At 42.5% G+C, this 19,386-nt stretch overlaps 1 protein-coding gene across 2 annotated transcripts in view; it reads left to right on the plus strand.

Moving 5' to 3' along the window:
* The window catches only part of DOCK1 (dedicator of cytokinesis 1), a 397,349-nt gene that overhangs the window by 290,389 nt on the left and 87,574 nt on the right, over positions 1-19,386 (plus strand). For both annotated transcript variants that reach the window (XR_005780006.1, XM_040438894.1), the window contains exons 32-33: positions 953-1,011; positions 6,400-6,548. Coding sequence is in view for 1 of the 2 variants with exons in the window: in XM_040438894.1 (XP_040294828.1) it covers positions 953-1,011; positions 6,400-6,548 (208 nt within the window). In the remaining variant the exon portion in view is untranslated. The remainder of the gene's footprint in view (positions 1-952; positions 1,012-6,399; positions 6,549-19,386) is intronic.

Consider the following 19,386-nt stretch of genomic DNA (forward strand, 5'->3'; position numbering starts at 1 on the left):
TAAAGTAAGTAACACTCGTCAAACTCATGGACAAATGAGCGAACCCCCCCCCCATAGACCAGATCTCAATATGGCACCTGGCTGAAGCCCTTATGAGAGGTGGTAGTAGCAAGACACATTTTACTCTGATGATGTTGCAGCGTTTCACAAGCTGGTCTCGATCTTTCCCCTGCTTGTTACCCTTAGTATTTAAAAATAAAGATTGGGACCTTGAGTTGGCACATATGCAGTTTGAGCCAAAACCAAAAGTGAATCCAACAAGAATGAGAAGTAGAAGTCTTTCCTTTATTTTCCCCAAGTCTTCCCTCTGTTTTGGCTAAAAAATAAATATAAATAAATTGCACCAAGAGCTTTGTGTGTGGTTCCATTAGGGATCTGCAGATTTTAGTGCGTTTTAGTTAGGGTTGTCAATCTGGAGTAAAGGTAAATTTGTTCCTCAGAATTCTCCAAAATTCCCATAGAGATTGAATAGAGCAGCAGTGCTCAGGCTTGTTCCTTACTCCATTTCGGGGGACTGTGGACCCAGTTCTTGTGATCAGTTCTGTTCCAGCAAACAATCCAAACTAGATGTTTTATTTTTATTGATTTGTATGGCAGTTCTTAGTCTCTTGAAATAACTTTGGAGGCTCCATTATCACCAGTGGTCCTCTTCCAGGTTATATTCTTGGAGCATCTTATTCCCTTATGAACTGGAGATAAAGATGTTTTTGCTAGTCGCATTTAGAAGAATTCTCTCTATCTCCAGAATTCTCTGTATACTGCGCTCCTTGGTATCCCCCTTCGTCTCCAAGTGAAATAAATTGCAGTCTCCTTCTATCACCACGCTGAAAAGATTGTCATATCTTGTCACATTCAGTCACTCCTGCCTTTGTCACTCGCGATTGCTAATATTTATTCACAAGATTGGAAACAATGACAAAAATACATAAATTACACTTTCCTCATCCTTCAGGTATGGTGATATGAGAAGACAGATCGGCTTTGAAATCAGGGACATGTGGTATAATTTGGGTAAGTAACTTATTCTCTTCAAATTTAATGCCTTAAAACTAAAACCGATATCTCTAAGAATATGACACATTTTCTGTGCCAAATAGGAATCTTCTCAGCGATGGCAGACAGATGCGCTCCTATTTTTAATCTGCAGCTATGCCGTTATGAAGGGACAGTATGTCAGCAAGCAGGTTGGCACATACCTCCCAACAAAATCTGCAGCAGATCAGGGTGATACTTTTAATTCAGCTTATTCTTACGGCATATCATACTCCACTGAATTAAAAAAAAAAAAATAATAATAATATCAAGAGAACAATGCATTAAGAATTTTGGGATGCTGGGATTTTGCATGCAGATGTGCACGCCGTAAATCCACAGTGGATTACAACGCCAGCCTTGTGAATGAGATTTCTGCAGACTGCAGCATTTTTCCGCACAGAAATTGACCTGCAGGGTGTCCATTTCTGTTGTGGATTTTTACCAAAGATTTCACCCTAGAAGGTTGAAGTTTCTTTATCCCTTTAACAAATAACATCCTTACAGCGAGGAAAAAAAATCCATGCAGAAATTGGCATGCGGAGTGGATTAATAATGCACAGCATGCCAATTTATGTTTTTGATTTTCACCAAGGATTTCACTGGCAAACGTAAGTCGTCCTAAATGCAAAATTAAGCAACTTTATAAATAGATTTCATTAATTAAAACGCTCCTACCATTTTGCTTCTACAGAGTGTGTGTAAGTCCTTCACCTAGCTGTCTGTCCTGCTGAATATGACTCTTTGCTCTCACCCTTCTCTCAGTGTTACTCCTCATGCACATGGTGTACCGTGTTTTGCGGTCCACAAATCGGGGAGGCACGGATGCGGACCGCACATGGAGTGAATGGGTCTGCATGTGAGCCTCCGAAAATGTGGACCTAAACAACATTCGTGTGCATGAGGCCTTAGAGTTAGGCCTCCTGCACACGACTATGTCTTTTCCAGTGTTTTGCGGTCCGTTTTTTACGGATCTGTTGTTCCGTTTTTTGTTTCTGTTCCGTTTTTCTGTTCCGTTTTTACATATAGCCTATACAGTATACAGTAATTACATAGATAAAATTGGGCTGGGCATAACATTTTCAATAGATGGTTCCGCAAAAGAACGGAAACGGAAGACATACGGATGCATTTCCGTATGTGTTCCGTTTTTTTGCGGACCCATTGACTTAAATGGAGCCACGGAAGATGATTTGCGGGCAATAATAGGACATGTTCTATCTTTAAACGGAACGGAAATACGGAAACGGAATGCATAAGGAATACATTACGTTTTTTTTGCGGAACCATTGAAATGAATGGTTCCGTATACGGACCATATACGGAATGCAAAAAACGGCCAGTAAACGGGGGGGAAAAAAACAGTCGTGTGCAGGAGGCCTTAGCCGCAGGGAGGAGGTTGTACACAGCAGATATATGTGGAGAAATCGGAGAAGATCCAAGGAGGGCAGCTCACAGAAGATATATATAGGGAGGAAATCGCACACAAGGCAGTTTGTATGGGAAAGGCAGCAGCATCCTGGACACACAGATCTAACTTATATTACTGGGAAGGACACAGCCACATAAAAAAAGTTTAAAACAGGGAGCAGATTATAAACTGAATGTCGGGGATCTAAAAATGAATAAATGGAGATTGTAGCCTGAAGCTTAGTGTAACTAACCTATATAAAATTAATTTTTTTTCTATATCAAATGTGCCCATAGCCTTTAACAACAGAAGTTCTTCACTGACAGGTTAATAAGGATCCTTCAGAGGCTTACCCAGTTATTCTGTAACTTTTTACACAAGTAAGCCTGATGTTCAAACTTGAATCGTATAGAATAATGAGCACCTGGTTGTATAATGTCAAGCACTTTCCTAGAAGGGTTCTTGTCCATAATTTCCTTTGCAATCACTTACCCATCAACTCCTTCTCTTCTGAGAACCCTTAATTGTGGAAGACACTGCTTTTCTGCCAAACCAATGTCATAAACTTCACAAAATCAGCAGAATTTTTTTTTTTTTTGTTTGTTTTTTTTGCATCTAATTATCTAAATAAAATGATAATTTCTATGGAAGATTGTAGACTTCATTCGGTTTCCTATCATTTAAATTTTCAAGGGGGGTGGTTGAACCTTGTAGAAAACCTTCAACCATAATGACCTTCACTAAAACCGCATCTAACAGTGTGCCTAGTAAACTGCCCCTAACTTTCTCATCCAAGGCAATCTAATTCCCTTTCTGTTTGTCAGCCAAAAGAGCAATTCACTAGCGCAAGAAAGAGTCACATGACACACTTCCTCGCAGCTAGGATCCTAAAGGGCATCTGTCAGCCGATTTGCAGCTATGACACTGGCTGAGCTGTTACATGTGCGCTTGGCATCTGTGTTGGTCCCATGTTCATATGTGCCCACATTGCTGAGAAAATTGATGTTTTAATATATGCAAATGGCCTCTAGGAGCAACAGGGGCGTTGCCATTACACCTAGAGGCTCTGCTCTCTCTGCAACTGCCTCGCCCTCTGCAGTTTGACGGGGCCAGACATGATGATGATTTCACTGTCTGGTCCTGTCAATCAAAATTCAGAGGGCGCAGCAGTTGCAGAGAAAGTGGAGACTCTAGGTGTAACAGCAACACCCCCGAGGCTAATTTGCATATATTAAAGCATAATTTTTACTCAGCAATGTGGACACATATGAACATGGGACCAACACAGACGCCTTCAGCTGCCAAGCGCACATGTAACAGGTCAGCCAGTGTCATAGGTACAAACCTGCTGACAGATGGCCTTTAAGACTCCTGGGGGGTGGAGCTCACTCCTTGTTGGTTTCTGATTGGCACATATGGTTCCACGAAATCAATACTGTCGCAGCTCTTAGTTCAGCTTCAGTAGGACAATGTAGATATGCCCTGATCTTAAAGGGAGCCTGTCTGGCAAATAGGTTTGCTTACTTTAAAAGAAAATTGCTGGCTTGTAAGGGAGTAGGACATTTCCAGGGCTAGGAAAAAAGTTTTTGTTGTCTGTGGTGTCTTTATAGAACAGCAATAAAACCTCCAGAAAACTTCATGACATTGATGTTGTGTTTGATGAATAACTCTGTGTCAGGAGCATTTGTTTTCTGAAGCGGTGACTCTGACATTTTTCAGACATAATACATGAAAACTGTCACAGACCGGATTGAAAATAACAGGCCTGAAAAAGGAGTGCATCTTACAGCTCCTTCAAGTGTGCGCTGCAAACCATTAAACATTTCCAGAGTCATTCCGTCAGCTACGGGAACAATGCGTTTTTTTATTTCTTTTCACTATTCATAAATGGGAAATAATTTTTTTATTTATTTTCATTTTTTTATTCATCCTAAACTTATATCCAGGCCACTCAAAACTTTGAGCCCCTTAACTTTATATATATAATATATTGTGTATATAAAATAATTGGTACCTATTCTGCTCTTCCCGGTAAATTTCAGGCTGTTTTCACACTGGCTTTGTTGTGTTTTCTCATGGTTTCTGATGACAAGAATAGAGAATGATCAGAGCTCGAATTGGAGAAATAGGTTCATTCCCCTCTCCCTATTAAGAGCAAAGCATAGACGCTTGGCCGAGCCCTTCGTGCATCAGTATGGGGGGTCTGGAGGAATAGCGGTTGGCCAGAGAAGCATTTGGCTGACGGTTAAGATGTATGGCCAACTTAAAGGGGTTATCCAAACCTGGAAAGCCCACCCACAATGCCGGGCCCCTCATATAGAGAATAGTTACCTGTGTCCTTCTGGATCCCTCCCCTCCACGGCCGTTGCTGCATCTCCCCAGCATGCAGATCACAGCATCCATCACCGAGGGGGAGGGCCAGCCAATAGCAGGCCGTGCCGCTGACCGTCACAGCCCGCTATTGTGTGCACCCCCCAGTCGATGGATGTTGTGATCTGCACTCTGGGTAGATGCAGCGACAGCCGTGGAGGAATCAGGAAGGACACAGATGTCGGAGACCAGGTAAGTATTCTCTTTATGCCGAGCATTGTGGGTGGGTTTGCCAGGTTTGGATAACTCCTGGCCAAACAAAAAGTGGTTTTAATGCCTTTTGAAACTGTAATTGTGCTTAATAATGTGCATTCAGCGCCATAGCGGAGACCGAAAGGGAGCTTCCTCCCCTCTCTGTACTAGCACTTGACTCTAGTGGTTCTCTTAAAGTGGGCTGACTCCGTGACTGCTTGTGTATCAGCCATAAAGGAGAAGGGTTAGCTGAGAGCTATGCAAGATGTGTGCCCAAGGGATTTTCCATCCAGACTAAAAGACTATGATTATGAAAGCATATTGGCAAGTACAGTCTGTTTTAAAAGCCTCAAATGTCTTTTCATCTGGCTCGACAACCCCTAAAAGGGATTTTCTGGTTTGCATCAACATCCTGTAAAATAATAAATAATTTATGAAGGTTGCTGTAATTTTGTAATGTATTACTTTTACCTTTTCTGCTCCTGTCTCCCGTTCTGGGCTGTGGTCACATGAGTGTCTATGTAACTAGCTGAGTAGGAGGAGCTATAAACTAGCTGGGTGTTAGGGGCGGGACTGGAGGTGTGGCAGAGAAAGGAGAAGTGCATCATGGGTTTGGTTGGATACAGCAACAGGAAGTGCTACATACAGGATGGAAACAGACCAGAGGGATGGGTTTAGATGGTGAAAACGGGTTAGAGTCGAAAAAGAAAAAGCATGGGGAAGATGTACATGAGGTAAGCGGCTACATAAGCAGATCTGTTAAATACCATTGTAATCCCGGAAAACCCCTGTAAAGGTGGCCATATGTTTTATCTGTCAGCAGGCCGACAGCTATTTTCCCGACCCACCCATACTCACTGGGATTTACTGGGCATACGTGTCTTCTAAATGGACAGATGGAAATAAACCTATGTCTATAATAATTCTGTATTCTGCCAGTTTGAAAATATCAGATATGGGGACAGATACCAAAAATCCAGGTGCAGATATGAGATTTGATAATTAGCCCCTTAATGCCTGCATTAAAAGTTTCCAAACAAGTTTCATAGTAATATTTCTCACTGGTCGTAACATGAATCTGGTGGAATATATAATGTGGCTCGGACTAAAGGTGGATCTTCCCTACTACCTGCCTGATGTAATCCTGACAACTCTAAAGTGTACGCAAGTAAACGTGCCTGGTTTCCGAAAGTCCTTCTCCGATCCCCCCTTGACCAGTTTTCTGGTAATTGTTACTTATATAATAACGCAATGCTGAAGGTTATCTACTCTACATAAGGACATATCCGAAGGAGGGAGGGAACGTCTTCTCTGCTCCGCAGCCTTTCGTCTTCTGATTCTACCACTTGCCTTAAATCCACTTATTTATTTTTTTCCTTCCCTCGTCTTCAAAGGTCAACACAAAATCAAGTTTATTCCTGAAATGGTCGGGCCCATGCTGGAGATGACGCTGATCCCTGAGACAGAGCTACGGAAAGCCACCATCCCGATTTTCTTTGACATGATGCAATGTGAATTTCATTCCACAAGGAGTTTTCAGATGGTAAGAAGAGTTGCCAGCTAAAGGAACGTAAAATCTCATTTAATCTTATCCATCATGCCAGTTAGGTTAGCCGCTTCTGTACACATGTAGCAGAGGCGAGTTTGTCACTTTGTGCAGTTTATTGGGGTACCATGAGTAAAGGGGAGGTAGTGATCCACATGATCAACAAGGCTTCAGATTACATTGGGCAGACTTATTATTTTATTTGCTGCATAAAGTATTTTGCAAAATTGGAGAACTTTTTATGATAGAGTGACAATATGCCTTTACATTAAAGGGGTCTGCAGTTCTTTTTCACTGATGATCTATACTCTGGATAGATCATCAGCATCTGATCAGCGCAGGTCTGACACCCAGGAACCTCGCCAATCAGCTCCTGGAACGCCTGAGCCTCCTCTCTGTTTCCCTCAGGCCAGTGAGGTCACGACTAGTATCACTGGCCTGGGCAGGGCTAAACCCCACTCAAGTGAGCGTGGCTTAGGCTACTTTCACACTTGCGGCAGAGAGATCCGGCAAGCAGTTCCGTCGCCGGAACTGCCTGCCGGATCAGGCAAAATGTATGCTAACTGATGGCATTAGTAAGACTGATCAGGATCCTGATCAGTCTTAAAAATGCCTGATCAGTCGAAAAAATGCATTGAAATGCCGGATCCGTCTTTCCGGTGTCATCCGGCAAAAACGGATCCGGCATTTATTTTTTCACCTTTTTTTTCAGTATGCGCATACCGGAAGGACGGATCCGGCATTCCGGTATTCTGAATGCCGGATCCGGCACTAATACATTCCTATGGGAAAAAATGCCTGATCCGGCATTCAGGCAAGTCTTCAGTTTTTTTAGCCGGAGATAAAACCGTAGCATGCTACGGTTTTCTCTTTTGCCTGATCAGTCAAAACGACTGAACTGAAGACATACTGATGCAAACTGAACGGATTACTCTCCATTCAGAATGCATGGGGACATACCTGATCAGTTCTTTTCCGGTATAGAGCCCCTGTGACGGAACTCTATGCCGGAAAAGAACAACGCAAGTGTGAAAGTAGCCTTAGCCACACCCAGGCCAGTGAAGCTAGTCGTGACATCACTGACCTGAGGGAAACAGAACGAAGGTCCGGGGGCGTTTCTGGAGCTGATCGGTGGGGGTCCTGGTTGTCAGACCCCCGCCGATCAGATGCTGATTATCTATCCAGAGTATAGATCATCAGTAAAAAAAAAATGAGCTGCAGAACCGCTTTAATATCTCTTCATATGCACGATTTTATTGTCTTTAAAAACCGCCATGTATTTCAAGAGGTTTTTAGGAAGTTTTTGTTTTAATATTGTAGAAAATTTGTATTATTATTTTAGCTGGTGTGCTTTTTAAGTCATATAGAGAAGCCTATGGAAAAACAGAGAGCGGGCGGCATTTTGAAAACAATGTTACTGTGTAGACTACAGTGCAACCTGTGTAGACTTTTCAGTATTTAACTTTTTCAAGTACAATAACATCCAGCTATATGCCGTAGAAAACTCCATGCTATGTGTGAATCCAGTTTAAAGGACATCTGTCAGCAGGTTTGTCCCTATGACACTGGCTGACCTGTTACATGTGCACTTGGCAGCTGAAGGCATCTGTGTTGGTCCCATGTTCATATGTGCTCTCATTGCTGGGAAAAATGAAGTTTTAGTATATGCAAATGAGCCTCTAGGAGCCACAGGGGCGTTGTCATTACACCTAGAGGCTCTGCTCTCTCTGCAACTGCTGCGCCATCTGCACCTTGGCTGACAGGACCGGGCAGTGTAAACGTGATCACACCTGGTCCTCAGTGCAGAGGGTATGGCAATTGCAGAGAGAGCGGACCCTCTAGGAGTAACGGCAACGCCCTCGTTGCTCCTAGAAGCTCAGTTCCAGATATTAAAACTTAATTCTTCTCAGCAATGCGGGCACATATGAACATGGGACCAACACGATGTCTTCAGCTGCCAAGCGCACATGTCAGCCAGTTTCATGCGTACTAATCTGCTGACAGATGCTCTTTAAAGACTTATTTCCATCTTATAAATAATGGCTGACACTAGTATATGCCATGATTTTATGATCGGTGGGGGTCTGTCTTCTGGGACCTGCACTGATTCTGAGAATGAAGGGGCTGCCGTCCTGGTATAGTATTGCATCCCCTTCTCAGTTTTTCCTGCGTGGTGCAGCTTTCAGTCACCCAGCTGTGCAGAGAAGCGCAACTGACCCCACTGAATTGAATGGAGCTATGCTGCAGTTCTCTGCCCAGCACATTGCCAGGCGCCTCTGTCAGTGCTAAATCATCGTCAGGATCATTGAGGGGGTCCCAGAAATCGTAAAGTGATATCATATCATATGACATCATCAGAATGCACTAAACATCGCAGCCCAAGAGCAACGTATGTTAAATTCCCCTTCTATAGAAACGTCATAAGGAAACCCTTACCTTTGCCCGTCTGTTTTACTAAGTCTTGTTAACCCCCTGTGCTTTCATCTGGAGGATTAATTAAGGCTGTTCCTTGCACTACAATGTAGACACAGGGCCAGCACAGCAGTGCCCAGACTGGAAATGTGTGCAAAGCGTCTTGACGCGTTTCAGTCTCTGAATAAAGAGATGTCTCATTGATCTCCCACTCACTCCTACGCTGCTGTGCCGAGTCTCAGCGGGTCAGTGTATTTGTGGACGGGCAGCAGATTGTATGCCTCCACATTACTATCCATTCCTACAGAGAAATATGAGGATAGAAGAAAAGACTCTAGACTGTTCTACAAGAAAATATATATAAAATCTATCCGTCGGCAGATGCCGGGAGAGTTTGTTATACTGGGTGCTTTTGTGAAATTCATAGGCTTCTTGCTGCTAAAAATACAATATAGTCAAATAGAATGTGTGAAAGTGATGCCACAAGTAAGGTAATGATGCTGCCTTGTACGTGTGCCGCAGCTGTGTATCCGTGTAGCTGCCACGGGTTTGTGAAGAGCCTAATTAATTATTGATGTCTGCTTGCTATTACGTAGAATAATTTACAGTAGTTTTACTTTATAATTAGTAGTGATATTATAATAACTCTGTGGGTACCTTGGAATATGAGTCATTAAGTCACATTTAGCAATGGGCGCTCCAATTTACGGTCTATTCTACAATGTAATGACTTATTATGGTCACTAGATGAAGTAGTCACGTGTTGTGTAACCTTAAAGGCTATGTAGACCTTTGGGGGCAAATTTGTTTTATTATTGCATTGTACTCATTCTGAGGTAAAAATCATTTTTTAAATTGGTCTTCATTACAAATATGGAGCCCTTTTTTCTGTACAGATCTGAAATGCTCTAATAGAGGGATCTGAATCTTCTCTCTGCTCCGTCAGCCAACTAATGTGACTGACTCCTTATCTCTGCTGTCTGACGTCATAAACACTTATTATAGCTCAGTTCTTATCTGACTGATAAGAATGTGGCTTAAATACGTATTTATGAGCCCTTAGTAAATTCGAGATGAGGGTCATGACCCCTTAGTAAATTCGAGGGGTATTAGATGACTGGCACAAAGTGGAAGTAAAAAGTATGATTCATACAGCTAGACAGTTAACCCTTTGTGGTAGAACAGCTCAATATTTTTAATAAAGACCAATTGAAAAAAATGTTTTGCCCAAAATGAGTAAAATGCAAGTAAATGACAAGTTCTACTGAATCTTTTACTACAAAACTAAAGTATGTGTCGATCTGCTCAAGCTCCTCCTGCTCTTTAAGACACAGGGCGTACAGGTACGCCCTGATGTCCCGATACTTAAGGACACAGGGCGAACTGGGTGCTTGCTGAAATCAATCAGCCGGAACCCTGGGTCAATGCCGAGGGGGGTCCTGTGACACGGCATATATATTTAAAGACACGGGCTCTTTAAATATATCACATGATCCACCCTGTCCGATAAATACCATAATTTTTTTTTTTAAAAAGCCATTTTTGTCACCTTACATCACAAAAAGTGCAACACCAAGTGATCAAAAAGGCGTATGCCCCCCCCCCAAAATAGTACCAATCTAACCGTCACCTCATCCCGCAAATAATGAGCCCCTACCTAAGCCAATCGCCCAAAAAAAACAAAAAAAAAAACTATGGTTCAGAATATGGAGACACTAAAACATTTTTTTTCTTTCAAAAATGCTGATATTGTGTAAAATGTAAGTAAATAAAAAAAGAAGACATTGGGTATCGACGCGTCCGTAATAACCTGCTCTATAAAAATATCATATGCCCTAACCCCTCAGGTGAATACCGTAAAAGAATAAAATTTAAAACTGTGTAAAAAAAAGCCAATTTTTTGTCACCTTACAACACAAAAAGTGTAATAGCACCCTAAAATAGTGCCAATCAAACCATCATCTCATCCCGCAAAAATCATACCCTTCCCAAGATAATCACCCCAAAACTATGGCTCTCAGACTATGGAGACACCAAAACATGATTTTTTTTGTTTCACCTTATATCACAAAAAGTGTAATAGCAAGCGATCAAAAAGTCATACGCACCCCCAAAATAGTGCCAATCAAACAGTCATCTCATCCAGAAAAAATGAGCCCCTACACAAGACAGTCGCCCAAAAAATAAATAAAACTAGGACACTAATGAATAATTTATTTTTATTTTTATGCTTTATGTAAAACTGAAACAAGTAGTCATATTTGGTATTGTCGTATCCGTGACAACCTGCTCTAATAAAAAACAACATGATCTCACCTGTCAGATGAATGTTGTAAATAACAAAAAATAAAAACGGTGCCAAAACAGCTATTTCTTGTTACCTTGCCTCACAAAAAGTGTAATATAGAGCGACCAAAAATCACATATACCCTAAACTAGTACCAACAATACTGCCCCCCCATCCCGTAGTTTCTAAAATGGGGTCACTTTTTGGGAGTTTCTACTCTAGGGGTGCATCAGGGGGGCTTCAAATGGGACATGGTGTCAAAAAACCAGTCCAGCAAAATCTGCCTTCCAAAAACCGTATGGCATTCCTTTCCTTCTGCGCCCTGCCGCGTGCCCGTACAGAAGTTTACGACCACATATGGGGTGTTTCTGTAAACTACAGAATCCGGGCAATAAATATTGAGTTTTGTTTGGCTGTTAACCCTTGCTTTGTTACTGGGAAAAATGGATTAAAATGGAAAATTTGCCCAAAAATTTTAATTCTGAAATTTCATCTCCATTTGCCAATAACTCTTGTGGAACACCTAAAGGGTTAACGACGTTTGTAAAATCAGTTTTGAATACCTTGAGGGGTGTAGTTTCTTAGATAGGGTCACTTTTATGGAGTTTCCACTCTAGGGGTGCATCAGGGGGCTTCAAATGGGACATGGTGTCAAAAAAAACAGTCCAGCAAAATCTGCCTTCCAAAAACCGGATGGCATTCCATTCCTTCTGCGCCCTGCCGTGTGCCCGTACAGCGGTTTACGTCCACATATGGGGTGTTTCTGTAAACTACAGAATCAGGGCCATAAATATTGAGCTTTGTTTGGCTGTTAACCCTTGCTTTGTAAAAGTAAAAAAAAAAATTTTAAATGGAAAATCTGCCAAAAAAGTGAAATTTTGAAATTGTATCTCTATTTTCCATTAATTCTTGTGGAACACCTAAAGGGTTAACAAAGTTTGTAAAATCAGTTTTGAATACTTTGAGGGGTGTAGTTTCTAGAATGGAGTCATTTTAGGGTGGTTTCTATTATGTAAGCCTCGCAAAGTGACTTCAGACCTGAACTGGTCCCTAAAAATTGGGTTTTTGAAAATTTCTAACAAAATTTCAAGATTTGCTTCTAAACTTCTAAGCCTTGTAACATCCCCAAAAAATAAAATATCATTCCCAAAATGATACAAACATGAAGTAGACATATGGGGAATGTAAAGTAATAACTATTTTTAGAGGTATTACTATGTATTATAGAAGTAGAGAAATTGAAACTTGGAAATTTGCTATTTTTTACAAATTTTTGGTAAATTTGGTATTTTTTTTTATAAATAAAAAATTTTTTTTTTTTACTTCATTTTACTAGTGTCATGAAGTACAATATGTGACGAAAAAACAATCTCAGAATGGCCTGGATAAGTCTAAGCGTTTTAAAGTTATCAGCACTTAGGCTCAATTCACACCTGAGCGTTTTACAGCGCGTTCCTACGCGCTGTAAAACGCTCAACAAGGAGAAACCAATGCTTCCCTATGGGAATGGTTCTCACCTGGGCGTTTTACAGCGCGTACGATCGCGCTGTAAAACGCCCGACGCTCACACAAGTACAGGAGCGTTTTTTGGGGCGCTTGTCGCGCGTTCCCGTACATAGACTTTCGGGAACGCGCGACACTGTGTGCACACTTGTCTCTGTATGCGCGCTTGTAAACGTCCGTACAATCGCGCATACAGAGCGCTCCTTTCAGAACGCTCAGGTGTGAATTGAGCCTTAAAGTAACACTTGTCAGATTTGCAAAAAATGGCCAAGTCCTTAAGGTGAAATAAGGCTGTGTCCCAAAGGGGTTAAGGGCTTAAAGGCTATGTAGACCTTTGGAGGCAAATTTTCTTTTTATTATTGCATTGTACTCATTCTGAGGTAAAAAAAAATAATTGTTCTTTATTAAAAATATGGAGTCCTTTTCTGTGTACAGAGCTGAGATGCTGTAGTAGCAGGATCAGGTAGCTCAGCTGATGGCTCCTTATCTCTGCTCTCTGACCTTATAAACACTCATTATAGCTGAATCCTTTTCTTACAATATGTGGCTTAAATAAGTGTTTATGACCTCTTAGTAAGGCCTCATGCACACGACCGTATTTTGTTTCTGTGACCGATCAGTTTTTTTTTTTGCGGATAGAATGCGGACCCATTCATTTCAATGGGTCCGCAAAAATCGCGGATAGCACACCGTGTGCTGTCCGCATCAGTATGTCCGTTCCGTTGCTCCGCAAAAAAAATAGTGCATGTACTATTTTTTTCTAGTTTGCGGACAAGGATAGGCATTATTACAATGGATCCGCAAAAAAAAAACGGATGCCATACGGAACGTCATCCGTTTTTTGGGCGGATCCGCAATTTGTGGACCGCAAAACACATACGGTCGTGTGCATGTAGCCTAATTTAGAGATAAGTGAAAGTAGGATTCACCCTGTTAGAAAAACAGTTAACCCTTTGTGATAGAACGGCTCAGTATTTTTTATAAAGACCAATTAAAAAATATATTTTTTAGCTCAAAATGAGTAAAATGTGATCGTAGCAAAAATTGCCTCCGAAGGTGTACATAGCCTTTAAATTCACTTTTATGATGCTGGTGTACACTTTTAACACCGCTCCATGTGGCTAAACTTGGTACTGCAAGTAATACTTTCAAATTGTCCCTAAGGGGACATTTGAGAACACCTTACCAGTGCATGTAATATAGGCTGGACCATTTTCATCCACCCTGTCCAAATTTTTTATTTTTTATTTTTTTGCAAAGCATCTGGGTGTGTTCAGGCCACTTAAAGGGATTGTCTTATCAGGCCCCTTTCTTAATTGAAGCTGGCTATGGATACAGGTTCAGAAAGCCCTGGCAGTGAACAGGGAAAACCACTGAATGCGTATTAGATACCAGACATTCATAATTTTTAGGCAGTGTTAGTCGCCCTCTTTTAGCACCTGTTCACTCTGGCTTATAGAAAGGTGTCATGAGCACAGTATACCCTAATAGTGCTTATGGAAAGGGGTTGTTCTGGTGACCCCTTTACCAGACGGCAAAGTTTGTGATGCAGTTTTCTGAGCCAGAAATTAATTGGGAGGAATGGAAAACATAGAGAGGGTTAATACTTCTTCCTGCTGGATCCACTTTTGGGTTTGGCTACCAAAAACTGCACCAAAAGCGGCGTGCGTATTTCAGGCATCGCTTTTATTTTATTAGGCTCCATTCACACGTCCGTAGTGTGTTTTGCGGATCAGCAAAACACGGACACCGGCAATGTGCGTTCCGCATTTTGCGGACCGCACATTGCCGGCACTCTATTCTTGTCCGCAATTGCATTTCCGGAGCCAGGCCGCACATCATGCGGCCCCATAGAAATGAATGGGTCCACAATTCCGTTCCGCAAAATGCTGTAATACACGGTTTTCTTTACAGTGTCTATTGAAGGGGTTGTCCGGGTTCAGAGCTGAAGCCGGACATACCCTTATTTTCACCCAGGCAGCCCCCCTGAGGCTAGCTTCGGAGCTAAATCGCGCAGGGCAAGGTCTCTTTTGTTTTCAATAACACACTGCCGGGTGGAAACCTCTGCCCGTCTGTGTGTTTGGTGACGTCACCGGCTCTGATGGGGGCGGGCTTTAGCGCTGCCCTAGCCGTTTTACTGGCTAGGGCAGCGCTAAATCCTGCACATCAGTGCCGGTGACGTCACCGGGCTTCCTGGCAGCCCCATGGAGAGCCCGGTACGTCACTGAATCTCCAAAAAATGCCTTTGCACTGCGCGATTTAGCGCAGAGCAATGGAGAGCATCGGAGCATGAACTGCTCCGATGCTCATGTCAGGGGGGCTGCCTGGGTGAAAATGGAGGTATGTCCGGGTTCAGCTCTGAACCCGGACAACCCCTTTAATAATAGTAATCGGTATATAGATATATATATTTATTTTATGCACTGATATAGCGCTTACATATTCCGCAGAGCTGTACAGATATTATCATCACTTGCTGTCCCCAATGGGGCTCACAATCTAAGTTCCCTATCAGTAAGTCTTTGGAGTGTGGGAGTAAACTGGAGAACCCGGAGGAACATACAGACTCCATGCAGATGTTGTCCTTGATCGGATTCAAACCCAGGATTACAGCGCTGCAAGGCACCAGTGCTAACCACTGAGCCACCATGCAGCAATAGCAGTGAAATGACCCCCGCCAATCAGCTCTTTGTGAAGCACCGTTGCTCCTGTGAACGCTGTGTCCTTCTCTCCGCTTTACCTAGGCCAGTGACATCACCTTCATCGGTCACATGGCCTCGGAGCAATTCAGCCCCATTCAAGTGAATAGGGCTGAACGCCATACCAAGCACAGCCGCTATACAATGTACGACATGGTGCTTGGTAAGCTGAAAGAAAGCCGCGGTGCTCACAGGAGCGCTGGTGCCTCCTCAAACAGCTGATCAATGGGGTCCGGGGATCAGACCGCCACCGATCAGTATAAATATCGGTATAAAAACCCTTTTAAGGCTTCACTATGCAGGCGGGTAAAGAGCACAAGCTTAGTAATTATTGGTGCACAGAGCATTTAAGTAACTGGAACTGTACTCAGGAAGTTTTATTGAACAGGGACCTTAATGGGCCGAGACAGCCAAGTGTAGACTGAGCCGTTCTGCAATTTCCCCACAGGCGGCAGCAATAATCTGGGGCTGACTGTGATTGCTCACATTAGTAGATCTGTTTTTGAAGAGGCAAGGCACGCATTGAAACAGATCCCCTGGATTTTGGGAACTCTACCTCCTGTCATGTCCTGCAGCCGCGCTGATTTTAGCTTTATTCATTATAAAACGCGTCACCTCAAATGTCAGATTGTGTTTTGTCTGTTTTGTTACATAAAGAGGTTACCCTATGGGTTAGTGTAAAAAATGAAAATCAGTCATCCTATAGTACATGCCAGTCTAACATAGTATATAAGGCTGAGAAAAGACATCTGTCCATCCAGTTCGGCCTGTCATCCTGCAAGTTGATCCAGAGGAAGGCAAAAAAAAAAACCTGTGAGGTAGAAGCCAATTTTCCTCACTTTAGGGGAATAAAAAATTCCTTCCCGACTCCAATCAGGCATCAGAATAACTCCCTGGATCAACGACCCCTCTCTAGTAGCTATAGCCTGTAATATTATTACACTCCAGAAATACATCCAGGACCCTCCTGAACTCTTTTAGTGAACTCACCATCACCACCTCCTCAGACAGAGAGCTCCATAGTCTCACTGCTCTTTCTAACAAAGCTAGAACCAGTCTTGTACCTCACCTGGATCCAGAGATCTCCCAATTCATTGCTTCTATTGCTGGGCTACATTAATATCAAGCTGGCAGCTCAGGGGGTGTCCTTTCTGCTGCTGCACTCCCCCTATCACAGTTGAAGGATCAAACTGAGCATGTGAAGCCATCTCAGTGAGCAGGATGAAGAAATAATTGGCTTTACTACATTTTTACTTGCATGCAATTACAAAAGTGTTCAGATACAGGTGCTGGTTTGAAGACTGTATGAGACAACCCCTTTTAATGGTCCTATCTGTTTTAGAAAAACAAATGTAGCACCCATGCTAATTTAAAGGCAACCTATTACATTGTACATGCAGGCCTGTCTGCAGGCAGCATCTTAAAGGCTATGTACACCTTCGGGGGCAATTATTTAATTTTTTTTGTGATTGTATTTTGGGCTAAAAATATATATTTTTTCAATTGGGCTTTATTAAAAAAAATATATATACAGGGAGTGCAGAATTATTAGGCAAGTTGTATTTTTGAGGATTAATTTTATTATTGAACAACAACCATGTTCTCAATGAACCCAAAAAACTCATTAATATCAAAGCTGAATATTTTTGGAAGTAGTTTTTAGTTTGTTTTTAGTTTTAGCTATTTTAGGGGGATATCTGTGTGTGCAGGTGACTATTACTGTGCATAATTATTAGGCAACTTAACAAAAAACAAATATATACCCATTTCAATTATTTATTTTTACCAGTGAAACCAATATAACATCTCAACATTCACAAATATACATTTCTGACATTCAAAAACAAAACAAAAACAAATCAGTGACCAATATAGCCACCTTGCTTTGCAAGGACACTCAAAAGCTTGCCATCCATGGATTCTGTCAGTGTTTTGATCTGTTCACCATCAACATTGCGTGCAGCAGCAACCACAGCCTCCCAGACACTGTTCAGAGAGGTGTACTGTTTTCCCTCCTTGTAAATCTCACATTTGATGATGGACCACAGGTTCTCAATGGGGTTCAGATCAGGTGAACAAGGAGGCCATGTCATTAGATTTTCTTCTTTTATACCCTTTCTTGCCAGCCACGCTGTGGAGTACTTGGACGCGTGTGATGGAGCATTGTCCTGCATGAAAATCATGTTTTTCTTGAAGGATGCAGACTTCTTCCTGTACCACTGCTTGAAGAAGGTGTCTTCCAGAAACTGGCAGTAGGACTGGGAGTTGAGCTTGACTCCATCCTCAACCCGAAAAGGCCCCACAAGCTCATCTTTGATGATACCAGCCCAAACCAGTACTCCACCTCCACCTTGCTGGCGTCTGAGTCGGACTGGAGCTCTCTGCCCTTTACCAATCCAGCCACGGGCCCATCCATCTGGCCCATCAAGACTCACTCTCATTTCATCAGTCCATAAAACCTTAGAAAAATCAGTCTTGAGATATTTCTTGGCCCAGTCTTGACGTTTCAGCTTGTGTGTCTTGTTCAGTGGTGGTCGTCTTTCAGCCTTTCTTACCTTGGCCATGTCTCTGAGTATTGCACACCTTGTGCTTTTGGGCACTCCAGTGATGTTGCAGCTCTGAAATATGGCCAAACTGGTGGCAAGTGGCATCTTGGCAGCTGCACGCTTGACTTTTCTCAGTTCATGGGCAGTTATTTTGCGCCTTGGTTTTTCCACACGCTTCTTGCGACCCTGTTGACTATTTTGAATGAAACGCTTGATTGTTCGATGATCACGCTTCAGAAGCTTTGCAATTTTAAGAGTGCTGCATCCCTCTGCAAGATATCTCACTATTTTTGACTTTTCTGAGCCTGTCAAGTCCTTCTTTTGACCCATTTTGCCAAAGGAAAGGAAGTATGCACACCTAATATAGGGTGTTGATGTCATTAGACCACACCCCTTCTCATTACAGAGATGCACATCACCTAATATGCTTAATTGGTAGTAGGCTTTCGAGCCTATTCAGCTTGGAGTAAGACAACATGCATAAAGAGGATGATGTGGTCAAAATACTCATTTGCCTAATAATTCTGCACTCCCTGTATTAAGCCGTTCTGTCACAAAGGGTTAACTGTTTTTCTAGCCGTGTGAATCCACAAAATGAGGAATGCACATGGCCGGTATCTGTGTCTTGTGGTCCGCAAAAACGGATACGGTCGTTTGAATGAGACTTTAGCCAGAGCAGCTACGGAATACATCTCTTGCATGGTAAGACCCAACATGTCCATACATTAGGCCTCTTTCACATGAGCGAGTTTTCCGCGCCGGTGCATTGCGTGACGTGAACGCATAGCACCCGCACTGAATTCTGACCCATTCATTTCAATAGGTCTGTGTACATGAGCATTTTTTTCACGCATCAGTTCTGCGTTGCGTGAAAAGCGCAACATGTTCTATATTCTACGTTATTCACGCAGCCCTGGCCCCATAGAAATGAATGGGGCTTCAGTGAAAAACGTATTGCATCCGGAAGCAATGCGTTTTTCACTGATGGTTGCTAAGAGATCTTGTTTGTAAACCTTCCGGTTTTTATCACGCGCGTGAAAAACGCATCAAAACGCATTGCACCCGTGTGGAAAAAACTGAACAGCTGAATGCAATCGCAAACAAACGGACTGAACTTGCTTGCAAAATGGTGCGAGTTTCTCTGAACACATCCAGAGCTAATCAGTCACGCTCGTGTGAAAGAGGCCTTACACCTAGAGGCTCTGCTCTATCTGCAGCTGCCACACCCTTGACAGGACCAGGCAGTGAAAACATCATCATGTCTGGCCCTGTCAATCAAAGTCGAGAGGGCGTGGCAGTGGCAGAGTGAGCCGAGCCTCTAAGTGTAATGGTAACGCCCCCGTTGCTCCTAGAGGCTCATTTGCATATATTAAAACATCATTTTTCTC

The sequence above is a fragment of the Bufo bufo genome, chromosome 6 (assembly GCF_905171765.1).
Source record: "Bufo bufo chromosome 6, aBufBuf1.1, whole genome shotgun sequence".
Classification (NCBI taxonomy): Eukaryota; Metazoa; Chordata; class Amphibia; order Anura; family Bufonidae; genus Bufo; species Bufo bufo.